We start from the raw sequence: 15,653 nt of genomic DNA, 5'->3' as shown, positions 1-15,653 counted from the left end.
CACATAAAAAATATGACATAGATCATATCTATGTCATATCCCCTCCTTTGAATAAGTAGTTACGTCAAAGAGTGTATAGCTCAAATTCGGTTTAAATGAAATATGACACAACAGAATATACAGTCTAACTCTCGTAGATCGAGTTATCTCGCGAGAAGACACTGCGCCCACAAAAATAATGGACGTCGGTGGGAACAGTGGTGGGCTTCCTGTAAACAATAAACAGAGAGCTATGTTACCTAATAAAAGCAGGGGCGAGTTTACCCGAAACCCAAGAAAAGATTCAGAGGTACGTAAAAAGAAGTTTGTTATTCATTTACAGCCAACTGATCATATGAGCCGGGGCCTTTTCTGCTGCTGCTTCTGTACCACATAACGTTAGCTGAGTTAGCTCTGTTAGGCTAGCTTTACTGTTTGTTCTGACACGGAGACACAAACTAACAGCAGCATCTGAGGCTCTTAACATCTTATGTTATAATGTGCCTATGTGTGTACAATGTTCCCTTTCTAGCTTAACGTATGCAATGTTGCATAGTAGTGTAGCTTAGCAAGGGCTAGCTAGCTGATATTAGCTAGTACCAGGCCAGACTGAGCTGTCTGTCAGCGGCGACCTGTTGAGGCTTATTCTGTCTGCGGCCTGTTGTGTTCATGTGGATTTAAAACCATGGAGCCGTCCTATAAACTTATACTTATAAAGAAAGCCGTGTTAGTCAGTGCTATCTTGCATGACAGTGGAAAAATGGCTGAATTCAACCTGCAAGGAAATCACTTCCATGTTTTATTGCGTTGACATGTCGTAATCTTTTGAATATTCAGGAAAGAGAAACAGGAGATGTTATCATTCCAGCTTAAACCATTATTAAGATCCTCCTTCTAGACATGTTTCAATGTACATTTTAAGTAATGATTTGTTTTAATATATATACGTATCAGCAACTATAATGAAAAGCTTAAAGAACGTGTTGTTTTGCACATTATAGCTTTGGACTATTCTTTCTAATACCTGGTTAACCTCTCATTATGTTGGATGATTTAGCCTACAATTGAACTTTATATTGTATGCTATACTATAATCATGTGTTGAGTTCTAAGGTCAGAGCTCGAAATTAAACCCAAGCCAAATGCTGGTTGAAGTGGCTGATTCTTAACTAAACAGCACAATGACAACGATAATGTATTTAGTGGTTGATAACAAAAAAAAGAAGATATATTCACTTGCCATTCAGGCAGTTAACAAAAAAATATCATGTGTTTTGTGCATAGGGGCTGTCAGAGTCTCCAGATCTGGAGTTTGAGTATGCCGATACAGACAAGTGGGCTGCTGAGCTGTCAGGTGAGTGGTCATCATGGACATTGAGATCACCAGACTTTGTTTTTTGCACTCATGCTCTTCATTCTTGCAGACATTTTTGTCTTATTTACATATTCTTTGTGAATGTTTCAGAGCTGTACAGTTACACCGAAGGACCAGAGTTTGCCCTCAATAGGCAGTGCTTTGAGTTCGAATTCAGAACACATGGTATGTAGTTTACCTTACAACAAATGATTGTATTAAATTCAAAACAAATCATATATTACACAAGATGAAAAAGGTATTTGCGTGACGTTTACTATCTACACTTCTTTTGCATCTTAGTTTCTGATAAGAAGTGGACAGAGCTTGATGCATCGCAGCAGAGAGCTCACGCCATGCGCCTGCTGGACGGTCTAGAGATGATCGCTCGGGAGAAGAGGCTGAAGGTTGCCAGAGCCATTCTTTACATGGCTCAGGGTCAGTCCACACATCCCTTAACACCTTCTTAGTATTAATTCATTTGGTATATTTATATAATTTCGATTTGATCAGGAAATGTATTTTTGTTTTTCTCAAAATATATGTATTTTTCCGTTCCATTTTATTCCCTCTAGGAACCTTTGCTGAGTGCAGCTCTGAGGCTGAGGTGCAGCACTGGATGAGATACAACATCTTTCTGCTGCTGGATGTGGGGACCTTCTCTGCTCTGGTGGAGCTGCTCAACATGGAGATTGAGTACGTAATCCATTGCGGAGGCTAATTTTCTTTTGCCTTTTTTTTAATCTACAAGGAAACATCTTCTTGCTTAAAAAGTGTAAATAATCTTGTGTTGGCTTTGTAAGGCTGGACGTTACTAGATGTTCTGTTGTAAAATGATCTGTCTGGTGAAGAGTTTAAAACGTTTATATTCTCCCTTTCAGTAACAGCGCTGCCTGTAGTAATGCTGTCAGGAAACCAGCCATCTCCCTTGCTGACAGCACAGATCTCAGAGTGCTGCTCAACATAATGTACCTGATGGTGGAAACCATACAACAGGATGACCCTGCCGACAAGCCTGAATGGAAGGTCATCCGGGAAACCTTCAGAGCGGAACTAGGTGAGTTTTATCATCGGAAAACCTACAGTCTTGTCACCGATTTCAAACAAAATTTAGGAGGTGATCTATTTTAACTCCAAGTCTCTAATCTAGGAGCACCTCTTTTCAACAACGAGCCGATTTCCGTCATGCTCTTCGGTATGGTTACCAAGTTCTGCAGCGGTCATGCCCCTCACTTCCCGATGAAGAAGGTGTTGTTGCTGTTGTGGAAAAGCATCCTGGTGAGATACTTTTTATGCGTCCACTTGATCTAACCAAATATTACATCTAGTCAAGAAACATGTTAAAATCCTGTCTTCTGTTTCAGTTCACCCTCGGAGGGTTTGAGCAGCTCCAAAGCATAAAGGTTCAAAAGCGTGAGGAGCTGGGTCTTCCCCCTCTCCCGGAGAACAGCATCCGAGTGATTCGCAGTATGAGGGCCGCTTCTCCTCCTGCGTCTGCATCCGACCTCATAGAGCAGCAGCAGAAACGGGCGCGCCGCGAACACAAGGTAGACATTACTGCTGCTCTCAAAGCAGGTTAAAAGAAGGTACAAAATGAAACGTCGTTGCCTTGATTCTATAGATCAGGGGGTTTGGAAAATCTTCCACCAACGTAAAAAGTATATATTGGGAAAAGTTGTTGACAAAGTCACTATTGTTATCTGGCTACTATCACACTACTTTATACATACTACACTCATTTATTTTAAAATACTGCTACAGCCACTTATTGTTATCCAACCGGATGTGTACTTAATAAATTGTATTTTGTGTGTATTTATCTTATTTAATATTGAGCTATTTCTGCCTCTATACTACTGCTTCAACAATGTAAGTCAGCGCTAACAAGGGATTCTGATTCCCTTGTTTACACAGTCGTTGATCAAACAGGACAACCTTGACGCATTCAACGAAAAGGATCCTTACAAAGCAGACGACTCACGTGAGGATGAGGACGACAACGATGACAATGATAACTCTATAGAGCCGGAGACTTTCCCTCTAGAGAGGGACGAGGTGATGCCTCCGCCTATTCCTCACCCTCCATCAGAGAGGGTGTCCTTCCCCAAAGGTCTGCCGTGGGCTCCTAAAGTCAGGTACTTGGTGATCCCTACCTTAATAAGAAAATATATTAAAAATAATAGATTGAAGTTCTGTTTTGTTTTGACATTATTGTTTTTGCTCCTGCAGGGAAAAGGACATTGAAAATTTCCTAGAATCAAGTCGAAGTAAATTCATTGGTTACACACTTGGAAAGTAAGTTTTCTCCTCATTTGCTTCGAAGTTCAAGTAACTTGAGTCTAATATTTTACACTGTGACTGTATGGTGTGTGCTAACGGGTTTCTTGTGCACGTCTCGCAGTGATACAGATACAGTTGTTGGCTTGCCCCGGCCAATTCATGAGAGCATAAAGACGTTAAAGCAGGTATTGAATTTGACATTTCACAAAATCTGTTTACATCTAGAGAGTATTCTAAATAGCAATAGTGCTGATAGATTCTCACGTCAAGTCTTCATCTTTTTTCAGCACAAGTACGTCTCTATTGCCGAGATACAGATTGCAAAGGAGGAGGAGTTTCAGAAAACCCCTCTGTCCGGGGTAAGTGGAATCAGAAGCGTTTATAATTAACGTTTCACCTTGCACTTTAAGAAATGGCAAATCTGCAAGCGGTCTCAAAGTGTCACGCTCAAGTACATTTGTTTGTTTTATTTCTATTCTCATCAGGGTGAAGAAGATGTGGAATTGTCCTCAATTGAGCTGCTCTATCAAGGAATTCTGCCCAGTCTGCCTCAATACATGGTTAGTGGGGTCCGGTGTACACTGTTGTAACACTCCCGTGAAGAAAAGGTTATAGAATATTTCAGTGGGTTTCAGTTCCTTTCAAATAACAGTAAATAATGTTAGCCTTAACTCCCTTTTGTGTAAACAATATTTTGTTACCTTTATTTAGTTGTCACTAATATAAATGTTTTGCATATTGTCCTTCAGACACTGTGAAGTTGACCATAAATGCAAAATGTTTGTAGGTCTTAGACAGTGATGGGCAACTTACTTCCAAAATGTAATACAGTACATATTACTTATTACTGTGTTTTTAAAGTAATAAGTAACATTACATTATTACTGTCTCTGAAATGTAATGCGTTACACCACTTTTGCGTGACTTTGAGTTACTTTCACCATAAATAACCACACAAGTATGGCTTTAAATGCTAAAATGTAGTTTATTGCAGCTCATTAATTAAAGCTATCTATGGCAGTATGCTGAAATTAAACGTATGCTCCGTTTAAGTGGGCTGAATAATATTTGATACTGGTAACATTACGTCGCTGTGTGTTATTAATAACATGTTAGTAGAACCTCTGCACGGCCCTGTAACCTGCTGTATATGATCGAGTCTCTATCGCAGCGTTAGCTCACCTTGTCATTGGTGTGTTAACGGGGATTTGCCTGACAAGCTTTCTAAAAGCCGGCGATTCCACAGAGGACAGAGGCTGCAGAACTTCAACACTCTGCCACGAGTCTCTCAACTTCTCGGGGTTCAAGCAGCATAGCAGACAGAGAGAGAAAGCTACCTTCTGTTGCTTTGGCCTGCGCTCACTCCTGTCTCTTTTCTTTTATCTGAGCCTGCAGCTCTGCATTGGGGGCCTGCAGCTCTCCATTGCTAGCAAGCAGCTCTCAATAGCGAATCTGTTTCTGCAGCCCTCTTAACAAATAGTAAACAGGCTTACTGAGTTACTATTCTACCAGCACAATTATTTGTCTGGTGTCGGAATGTCTCGCGATGTTTGTGAATTCTTAGAAACAAAACACCACATCATTTCAGGTTAAAATGTGTTGTAACTGCATTACTGAGAATTGTAACAGGTATTATATTACCCACATTTCAGAAGTAATGCGTTATATTAGTGCGTTACAGCGAAAAGTAATACATTACTGTAACTGTTACTTTTGTAACGCGTTACACCCAACTCTGGTCTTAGAGCATTAGATACATTACATCATTACTATTTTTATGGTATAAATCAACCATCCCTGGTATCTAATTCAGCCCCTCAGATGTCAGACTGTGACTGACTTCATGGTGTGTCTCTCTGAATGTCAGATCGCTCTGCTGAAGATCCTGCTCGCTGCAGCTCCGACTTCCAAAGCCAAGACGGACTCCATCAACATCCTGGCAGACGTGCTGCCGGAGGAGATGCCGTAAGTGATGCAGGGCCTCTGCCAGTCCCTATTCTAGTGGGACATTATTTTCCGGACAAAATAGTTTAGTAACACTTTTAAATTCGATGCGTGTCTAAAATGGAACATTGGTGTGTGATTAACTTCACATCGCAGGCATAAAAATAGAAGGTCATTTAGTCAAAACTCTGTACAGCAGGCTATAGTTCTCAACATTTTTAGATCTTTAGTTAAACTAAATCGGTGATTGTTGTGTAACGTCTGACTCTGCAGGACCACAGTGCTGCAGAGCATGAAACTCGGTGTTGATGTGAATCGACACAAAGAGATCATCGTGAAGGCCATCTCTGCCATCCTGCTGCTGCTCCTCAAACACTTCAAACTAAACCACATCTACCAGGTAAATACAGCACCAGTCACTGGAAATATTCACTAGTGCAAATAAATGACACGTGCTTACAAAAGTAATATAGTTATCTTACTTAAATATCTGCAATTAAATAACCTCTTTTATGAGAGCAACTTTATTTAACACCTCCGTTATAACTTCAGTTATGGTCATTATGTTACTGTAAGCACACGTGTTTGAGCTGCGTTAGATATTTGCCAAACATTTATCTCTTTCTTGTTTATTTGTCTTGATATAAGGAAGTTGCTTAATATGGTTGTAAACTGAACGTGTGTGTGTGTTATCTCACAGTTTGAGTACATGGCTCAACATCTCGTGTTTGCAAACTGCATCCCCCTCATTCTCAAGTTCTTCAACCAGAACATCATGTCGTACATCACGGCCAAAAACAGGTACTCTCAGGACAGTTCCTCTCATTTGCAAGTTCATTTTAATTGGTGTTATTTCACAGCTCTCGTTGTATTGTCCCTAAATAGCATTTCAGTACTCGACTTTCCTCATTGCGTGGTGAACGAGCTGCCGGAGTTAACCGCAGAGAGTTTGGTGAGTTTTCCGTTGCCTTCTGATTATACAGTGTTTTTTCTGTTCCACTGCTGATGTCACATCTAGCCCTGAAGTCATTTTGAATGTGGATACTTTGTGTTTTACAGGAAGCAGGAGACACCAATCAGTTCTGCTGGAGGAATCTGTTCTCCTGCATCAACCTACTGAGGATCCTCAACAAACTGACCAAGTGGAAGCACTCCAGAACAATGGTGGGAGCAATCCTCCTTGAATAACCTTGAAGAGGACGGGATGTATCGTCAGAAATATAACCATGTATAAACATAAATCTTTCCCCTCTCAGATGTTGGTGGTGTTTAAGTCCGCTCCCATCCTGAAGAGGGCGCTAAAGGTGAAGCAGGCCATGATGCAGCTTTACGTCCTCAAGCTTCTCAAAGTGCAGACCAAATACCTGGGCCGCCAGTGGAGGAAGAGCAACATGAAGACCATGTCGGCCATTTATCAGAAGGTCCGACATCGGCTCAACGACGACTGGGCTTACGGGAATGGTGAGTGGAATCACACACAGATAGCCAGTAGGAATGAATTCAATTCAGCATAAATACAGGTTTGTGCTAGGATATTAAAAAAAAGTGCAGATGTTCAAGTTGTGAAGTGTATTTGGTCTTTATTACAGCTGACACAATTAGTAGGTTAGTTGATTACTCGATACACTGATAATGAAATAATGATTTAAAGGTTTTGTGTTAAGAGAATAATGGTTTTATTAAACACATTGTTCACCCACAAATGTTATCTTTATCAAGTTCTTTAATCCACTTTCTTGGCACATTCAAATTTGTAGGTCTGCCCCCCATTAGTCGACTAATCGTTAGTAGGCGAAAAAAACATTCATCGGCTAATGCTTCATTAGTCTTTTAGTCGAAAAAAAAAAAAGAAGCTCCATCTGCTGCATTTGCTATGACGCGTCGGCCGGAAACCCCCTCAGACTTCATTCAGAGTTGTGCCTGGACTTTTAGTTCATTTTTTTGGGCTGGATATCCAAATGTGCGATCCTTTTTGAGCATGTAAGGGACGAGCCCAAAAAGGTGACATGCTACTCCGCTGGTAAAAGGTGCCTACGTATCCATGCCATCATAACAAAACAGCAGCAGTGAGTCAGGCTGTAGCCTAGCTTCGTATCAACATATATAAACCTACAATATATAATCCTTCTGAGCTCAGAACACGATCAATTCAAGCTTTCATTTCATGATCATTGCGTAATATGCGGAGGGAGTTTTGCCCATGAGCATATTTGTCGCTGTTTCCTGTGTAGTATTTATTGGGTTGTTATATTCAGATATGAATTATAGAAACTAGAACTCAATGCTCAGTGTGTGTCCTCACTGCTTTTTACACACACACACACATTAAGAATCCTCACCGCAGCTTCTGCTGTTTGTACCGTGAGGTGCTTAATTTATATTTCAGCGGTTAATTATTGCAGTTTTATTTTATATTTCATGTGAAGCACAATACACCATGCTGTTATGATAAAGTTCTTTATCAGCCTTTGAAACTGAAACCATTTTGGGAGAAAAAAAAAAGTTTATGATTTTAAATAAATTATATGTGATATACATGAGACGATTAGTCGATGAATTGACGAATATTAGTCGACTAGAACAATCGTTAGTCGAGGGCAGCCCTACAAATTTGACACATTAAATGCAAATTAAAGTGGACTAAATATGAGCTGCTTTTTATTCTGTGATCAGATCTGGATGCTCGACCTTGGGACTTCCAGGCTGAGGAGTGTGCTCTGCGTGCGAACATCGAACGCTTCAACAGTCGCCGCTATGACAAGAGCCAAAGCAACCCGGACTTCCTGCCTGTGGACAACTGTCTGCAGAGCGTCCTGGGACAGCGGGTGGACCTGCCCGAGGACTTCCAGATGAACTATGACCTGTGGCTGGAGCGGGAAGTCTTCTCCAAACCCATTTCCTGGGAAGAACTGCTGCAGTGACAATCATCGACTTTTATAAATAAAGTTTAAATCAGGAGTTCTGACGAGCCACCAACAGGACTCAGCATCATGTGGCTCCTGACTGAAGCTGACGCCCAGGTGCAGACATACAATCGTCACGTTTTACAGTTTGAATGCTGCTCTAAATATATGCTTCATGTGATGAACTTTTGAGACTTGTTCCCCCCATTAATGCCCCCACAGATTATTTTAAATGAATTCAGCGCTACTGATTTACATGTGGACTTGAGCCCCCCCGACTTCCTTTACATATACAGGTGTTGCTCAGTGCCTCTTACCTGCTACCAAAGGTCAGTCCGTTTTACCTTGAAACACTACATGACGGTTTGAATCTGGTTTAATACACACAAAGCCAAGAAACTGGTGATGGATCCAAACGTCAAACTAAGAAAGAATCAGACAAAAGGTCAGGATGTATTTAAAGCTCGCCATTTTTAAAGTCACTGGGAGCTTTGAAAACAGTGCTTCTCTTTTTGTCCGATTCTTACATCTCACGGGTTTATCTTTTCAGAGAGAACAGGTGTGGGGCTTTTTATTCATTTTATCGTTAGTATAATCCAAACTTTGACAGTGTAAGAGAACACACTCCTGTTCACCCGGCTCGCCCTTTGTTGTTCGATGTTATTTGCATTATTCTGAGTGTTGCCTACACACCTTTACTCTGGGACCATGCAGGCGTTCAGACCTTATTATTTTTACCTGAAGTAACTCATTAGCATCGTGGTTTGCTTTGTTGTGTCGAAAAAAATGGTGGCACATGTTCACATAAATTGGTTGTGTGAGAGAAAAGCAAGTTTCTGATTTGAGATCGTTCATTTCTTTAGTTTCAGACAGCGGTTCTGAACTGAAGGGGAAAACTCAGTTAAATTACGAGTTACAGAACCAGAATTCTCTTTCTACTTTTTAACATCGTTTTGTTTTAGTACATTAAGGACATTAAAATACATGTAAATTGTGAACCTTATTTATCATGGCTTTGTCTTTGTTTTACATGGACTTATACTGTAATAAAATGATACTGTCATTCATGTGGCATTTTTTAAATCTTTATTAAGATGATTATTTTCTTGATTTGATAGCTGCAGTGGAGATACAGAGAGGACATTTGGAGTATTTCAAGTCTCGAACATCATTGATTTATATCCTAAACTGCCTGTTATTTCAGGCTTGTTTACTAAGCTTAATGTTTGTTTAATATTGTGCCAGGGTGTGACTTAAAAAAGAAATGTGTTGTCGCACTTTCAGCAGTTTTGCAATTGTCACATCAGTGTGAAACTGAGTTGTTTTATTTTAAACAAAATGTCACAGGTGCTGATTTGTTTATGTCGATTTCACACACGCAGCAGGACATGAACTGACGGAGCACAAGAGGATACATTGTCAAGAAATGAAAGAACATTTAAACATTTGTTACTAGACCGATTTTGATAAAGCAGAGGCATTTCGGTCTACACACAAAAAGCATTTTTGGTTGGAAATGCAGACAGCTCTGGAAAAAATTAAGAGACCACTCCAAGCTTTTCTTGAATCTCAATCTCTACATGTATGGCAGCCGTTCCAGTGTCTGTTGAATTCTAACACAGAAATGTTTTCAGTAGTTTATAGAATACAATTAAAAAATAATAATTTAACTCCAAAAGAGAAAATGATAATGCTGAATTGGTCTCTTAATTTTTTCAGCTTCTCATTCAAAAGGTTTTTATTTATTTTGATTATTTTCTACATTGTAGATTAATACTGAAGACATCAAATCTAAGAACTAATGGAATTATGTAGTTAACAAAAAAGATTGTTAACCACAATATGATTTATATTTTAGATTCTTCAAAGTAGCCACCTTTTGCTTTGATGACAGCTTTGCACACACTTGGCTTCCCTCAAATCATGAGGTAGTCACCTGGAATGGTTTACAACATTCTTGAAGGACTTTCCAGAGGAGCTGAGCACTGCTTTTCCTTCACTCTGGAGGTCCAACTGATCCCAAACCATCTCAACTGGTTGCGGTCGGGTGATTGTGGAGGCCATGTCATCTGACGCAGCACTCCATCACTTTCCTTCTTGGTCCCATTAAGCGCAAACCAGATGGGATGGCATGGCGCCGCAGGAGGTTGTGGTAGCCATGCCAGCTGACCTCCTTCAGGAGTACACCCCCTCCCTCTTCCTCTGCTGGCCTGCTAACTGTCCCCACCCCAAGCCTAGTCACCATGGGTGCTCAGGCTTTTAGCTGCACTCCACCCAACTCTCTACCCTCACATGACCGACATGCTGACACAGTCACCATATTCAAGTCCCTCCTCAAAGCCCATCTGTTCAGATCAGCCTCCATGTTCCCTGTTACTGTTTTAAACCTTTCTTTAGAATATTTTATGAATGTGTCCTTGGGTGCTTTGAAAGGCGACTTTAAATAAAATGTATTATTAAGTGTGCCTTGAATTTTGAATTAATCCCCAACAGTGTCAACAGCAAAGCACCCCCACACCATCACACTTCCTCCTCCATGCTTCACGGTGGGAACCACACATGCAGAAACCACCCGCTCACCTTCTCTGCGTCTCACAAAGACACCGCGGTTGGAACCAAAAATCTCAAATTTGGACTCATCAGACCAAAGGAAAAATTGCCACTGGTCTTATGTCCATTACTTGTGTTTCTTGGCCCAAATAATGATCTTCTTGATGTTGTTCATGAAGGCCTTATTCACGCAGTCTCTTATGAACACTGGATGTTGAGATTTGTCTGATACTTGAGCTCTGTGAAGAATTTATGTGGGCTCTAATCTGAGGTGCTGTTAATTTGCGGTTTCTGAGGCTGGTAACTCTTCTGTATGTATCCTCTGCAACAGAGTTAACTCCTGGTATTCCGTTCCCTGGGCGGTCCTCCTGAGAGCCAGTTTCATCATAGCGTTTGATGGTATTTGCTACTGCACTTACATTCAAAATTCGTTTCTCTTTACTGAGTTGAGTGGTTCTTGCCGCTGTACGCAATGTAGGCGTAGTTTCAAACATCGTTAATGGTTTAAAAGAAAAGTTTGAACTTTTTTGTTTGTTTTTTCCCCAATTTATGGAGCCCCCCATGGATAGATGCGCCCTTAGCATTCGCCTACTGCCTATGCCCAGGGATACGACATACACACCCATTACAAAAGTTTTCCCTCCTATATTCAGTTTAATTATTTTAGGCACACCCACCAGACTAGAGAAGGAAGTGAAACCAGATTTAAGTTTCACATTAGAGCCTGGCATCCTCCCTGTGCAGGTCTGAACCTAACAGAGATGGACTACCAGATGAAACCCTCTGGATCGGCAACGAAGAAGAGACCCTGGAGCTGCACAGAAACAGGAGCCTCTGCAGGCACTGGCAGCCTTATGTGTCAGAGGCACTCCAGCCCGAAAGTGATCTACTGCTGCACCGACAAGCAGATCATCTGCTCCGTGTGCGCTTCATCCGAGCACTTCGGGCACACCTTCGGCTCTGTGGTGGAGGAGAGGAGGCGGAAACAGGTACAACAAACAGAAACACCGAGAAAAGTGCCATATCTAAATTGGGAATGTTATGCTCGTTATACCGTATAATTTTGTGATTGAAGAGAATAGTTTTCGATCTTTTTTGCTTAGAACAAGAGCAAAGGTTTCTTTATATAGTTTAACTTTTGTGGGGGGGTGGGGCAGATATTCCGAGGCTCCCCTTCGGATATAATAACTCAAACATGATTCACTCCTCCCTCCTCTTCTGTGTCATGTTTGAGGAAGTTAATTATTTTGTGGCGCCTTTTTATGCCAATACTAAATCAAAGATTTTATAAATACCTTTAGCTCATATGTGTTTTCCAGCAAGAAATATGCTTAACTGTGCTCTGCTAATTATCATTGAAATGAGAACAAATATAACAATGCGCCTGTTTCAAATATTTAGGGAGACGGGTCTTGAGCTATTTCCACAAAACTTACTGTTGTTCTTTTTAACAGCTGCTGGAGAGCATTTTGATCTTTCACTGTGTGACCAGACATGGGTCTGCAATGTAAACAGTATGTGATGCCCTTGCAGTTCAGCTGCGTGTGCTGCAACTAAAAACAAAAACAAAAAACACTTAACTGCAATCATACATTTCCTAAGGAATTTGCTATAAGTACAATTAGCACTTTAACAGGAACTTAAAGAAAACCATAATGACGAGCTTTATCATTTACTAACACCATTATCATAAAACTAAACATATATGTGTTTCTCTCCATGCAACACTCACTGAAGAAGGAGCTGAATATCATGCAAATAAAATCCAAGCTGATACTTCAGAAAGAAGAAAATAAATTGAAGAAAATGGAGAACACTCTGGAACATATTCAGGTGAGGAGGACATGTCATAATTGCACCATGGGCTCAGTATCCAGGAGTACATTTAGAGTCCAGATACAACACTGATCCCACACATTTTTGTATGAAACAGGAGGAGGTGAGAGAAACACAGGACTACTGTGAAAGTGTCTTGGTCGGCGTCATTGACTGCCTCCAGAGACATTACATGTTGGTGAGGGAGCGGATCAAAGGTCCAGAGACAGAGGCTCAGAGCTCCTTACAAACACTGCAGCTGAAGATGAAGGAACTGAAGAAGAGAGACGCTGAGCTCCATCAATTCGCTCAGACTGAAAACGATGTCCGTTTCTTGAAGGTATTGGGATCACATGACTAGAAACATCACCTGAATCTGTGTAACAGATGATGCTGTATTTCTCTGTCTCTTCACAGAAATGGCCCTCCCTGCAGTGTCTTTGTGAAAAGTATCTTCTTCATCCTCTTCAGGAGGTTTCAGAGGATCCACTTCTCCCCTTTGAGTTTACAAAAAGAGCCGTGGAACAGCTAGGGAAGCAGCTGCAGGATATCTGTGACAAGGAATTCGCCTCAATCTTTCAAACTGGTATGTATTTTAAAATCGGTCCATTTTAATACAGTATGTATACATTTGAGTTTGGCTTTAATTCAACATTACCTCAACAGCTGGTGGTGAAGAGCAGCAGCAATCAGGAGGTGAGTCAGAGGGCCAAACTTATTATTGAAAATATTTTCTTTCTCCTGAAAATACAAGTATTTCAATATAATTTTTTCGATGCTGTGCACAAAAACTACTCTGAAATATTCTTATAGGTGTCCCTGGAGTTAACACTGAGCTGAACGAGGAGCCCAAAACCAGAGCTGACTTCCTGCAGTGTAAGTGTAACTCCTTCTAAACGAACTAATATTCAGTCCACATACCTTAACCTCACACAAATGCAGTTATGAAAAGTAACAAAAACAGCAGGAATGTCATTTCAGGCACTTGTACTTTACTCTAGTGTTTGCAGTTTACATTTACTTATACTTCTATATCCTAACCTTGGTCAGTGAAACTTTTATCACTTGTTTTCTTAACTTTACCTACACATTTTTCCTGTCATCATCTCAGATGCTTGTAGAATCAGGCTTGATTGCAACACAGCACATGAGGACCTGATCCTCTCTGCAGGAGACACAGAGGTGAGGCTGAGCTCTCCAAAGAGTAAGAGCCCGGCTCGTTCCCCATATAGGTTCATCCACCGCCGGCAGGTGCTGTGCAGGGAGGGGCTGCAGGCCGAGCGCTGCTACTATGAGGTGGAGGTGGAAGGAGACAAGGCTGAGATCGCTCTCGCATACAGCAGGATATACAGGAAGTCTCTCACCCTTCAGTCAGCTTTTGGGGCAAATGCAAATTCGTGGAGTCTTGATCGCTCGACAAACTACTCAGTGAGCCACAGAGCTAACAGCATCCAGCTCACGTCATTACCGAGTCACCGCAAACTCGGAGTTTATCTGAAGTTTAGAGAGGGAACTCTTGCTTTCTACGAGGTATCAGACACTATGAAGTTTCTATACAAGGTGCAGGCTGAGTTCACAGACCCTCTGTATCCGGGCTTCTGGCTCGGAGAGAGATGTTGCATCAAGATCTGTGATCTGGGATTGTGATCTATCGACTGCAGCACCATAGAAATAGTTTGAGATAGCTAGCTACAGCACTCAAAGCTCTCTTCTTCTGATGTTTTCTGAAGATTAGTGGTCTTCTTATATGGTTCGTCCAATATAAAGTAGCCTGAGGATTAATTAAACAGTAGATCCCTTTAAGCCCACTGTACAGGCTGTTGTGTTGACAAAATGACATATTTTTGTACACTTGAAGGAACAGGAATTTGGTGGAACTGAAACAAACTTAAATCCAGATTTATTTGTTATTATTTTCATGTAATAGTCTGCCTACTGTGTCTTTATATTACCATAATAATTCTGTATATGTCAACATTAGTAAAACCATAACAAAGAAGCTACATGTGCCGGTGTTTTTATTCTGAAAACAGTCAGTAGCTACAGAGGAGGACATTACTTATTAATATCTGTCTGTATTTATTTGTATTTTTTAAAGTTATTTTTTGGGGGCTTTTTGCCTTTAATCGGATAGGACAGTGGAGAGTGACAGGAAAGTAGGAGAGAGAGTCGGGGTGGGATCCGGAAAGGATCACGGGTCGGCAATCAAACCCGGGTCGCCGGCGTACGGTGCAGGTGCCCCAGCCAGATGCGCCACGGCCGGGGCCCACCCTGACAATTTTGACTTAAAACAAAAAAACAAATACAAAAGCAGCTTGTCCACTCTTTATTTATTCATATTTTTGGTGATGTTCACATTTTAGTTTTTTTACAATAGTTGTCAGTATCATACAATCATTATATGACTGAGGAAAGGGAGAGAGGAGCTGTAAAGGGACATCTATAAACGTGTCTCCTGTACAGACAGTGCTTAAAACATGTGCTCAATAAGGCCCTGCACACACAGGTAAGAAGAAGGACACACACACACACACACACACACACACACACACACACACACACACACACACACACACACACACACACACACACACACACACACACACACACACACACCCAAGTACTTGTAGGGAAGCATTAACAGTTCCTAAACATTGCTAACTGAATCTTAAATTATTCTCCATCTTAATATCTGGATATTGCTTTTACACTATGAGGACAACAAAACAAATGGAACTTTTTTTTGCAGTCCTAGTGAAAAAAGTGCATTAATCACATTCATTATTACTTAATGTTGCATTTACTGCTAAAACAGTTACTTATTAAGA

The 15,653-nt window shown here is 40.9% G+C and overlaps 2 protein-coding genes across 3 annotated transcripts; both read left to right on the top strand.

Annotated features, from left to right (window-relative positions):
* Positions 1–162: 162 nt before the first annotated feature.
* Positions 163–9,523, top strand: strip1 (striatin interacting protein 1). 2 transcript variants are annotated; one of them, XM_063911694.1, is made up of 20 exons: positions 163–289; positions 1,264–1,333; positions 1,445–1,519; positions 1,637–1,771; positions 1,909–2,029; positions 2,215–2,390; positions 2,484–2,611; positions 2,698–2,880; positions 3,248–3,468; positions 3,563–3,628; positions 3,735–3,798; positions 3,901–3,972; positions 4,099–4,173; positions 5,481–5,578; positions 5,831–5,957; positions 6,258–6,358; positions 6,443–6,509; positions 6,617–6,721; positions 6,814–7,018; positions 8,231–9,523. In XM_063911694.1, exons 1-20 carry the CDS (start codon positions 179–181, stop codon positions 8,476–8,478), a joined length of 2,448 nt encoding a protein of 815 aa, XP_063767764.1. In that variant the 5' UTR covers positions 163–178; the 3' UTR covers positions 8,479–9,523. The 2 variants fall into 2 exon arrangements, with proteins under 2 accessions (XP_063767764.1, XP_063767763.1); XM_063911693.1 differs by having other exon boundaries at positions 2,472–2,611.
* Positions 9,524–11,732: 2,209 nt separating this feature from the next.
* On the top strand, positions 11,733–14,824 carry LOC134882211 (tripartite motif-containing protein 16-like). Its single transcript, XM_063909819.1, has 7 exons — positions 11,733–11,999; positions 12,748–12,843; positions 12,944–13,165; positions 13,243–13,411; positions 13,492–13,521; positions 13,639–13,701; positions 13,937–14,824. Exons 1-7 carry the CDS (start codon positions 11,772–11,774, stop codon positions 14,470–14,472), a joined length of 1,344 nt encoding a protein of 447 aa, XP_063765889.1. The 5' UTR covers positions 11,733–11,771; the 3' UTR covers positions 14,473–14,824.
* Positions 14,825–15,653: the final 829 nt, after the last annotated feature.

Source organism: Eleginops maclovinus, chromosome 20, assembly GCF_036324505.1.
Source record: "Eleginops maclovinus isolate JMC-PN-2008 ecotype Puerto Natales chromosome 20, JC_Emac_rtc_rv5, whole genome shotgun sequence".
In the NCBI taxonomy this organism is placed as follows: Eukaryota; Metazoa; Chordata; class Actinopteri; order Perciformes; family Eleginopidae; genus Eleginops; species Eleginops maclovinus.
This window is presented reverse-complemented; position numbering and strand designations above follow the sequence as displayed.

Excerpts from the sequence above, each read along its gene's own strand:
- LOC134882211 (XM_063909819.1), top strand. The coding sequence starts at position 11,772 with ATGGACTACCAGATGAAACCCTCTGGATCGGCAACGAAGAAGAGACCC. Across the intron at positions 12,000-12,747 it reads AGGAGAGGAGGCGGAAACAG|AAGGAGCTGAATATCATGCA; the intron begins GTACAACAAACA and ends CACTCACTGAAG. Across the intron at positions 13,412-13,491 it reads CGCCTCAATCTTTCAAACTG|CTGGTGGTGAAGAGCAGCAG; the intron begins GTATGTATTTTA and ends TTACCTCAACAG.
- strip1 (XM_063911693.1), top strand. The coding sequence starts at position 179 with ATGGACGTCGGTGGGAACAGTGGTGGGCTTCCTGTAAACAATAAACAG. Across the intron at positions 1,772-1,908 it reads CATTCTTTACATGGCTCAGG|GAACCTTTGCTGAGTGCAGC; the intron begins GTCAGTCCACAC and ends TATTCCCTCTAG. Across the intron at positions 2,391-2,471 it reads AACCTTCAGAGCGGAACTAG|TCTCTAATCTAGGAGCACCT; the intron begins GTGAGTTTTATC and ends TTTAACTCCAAG.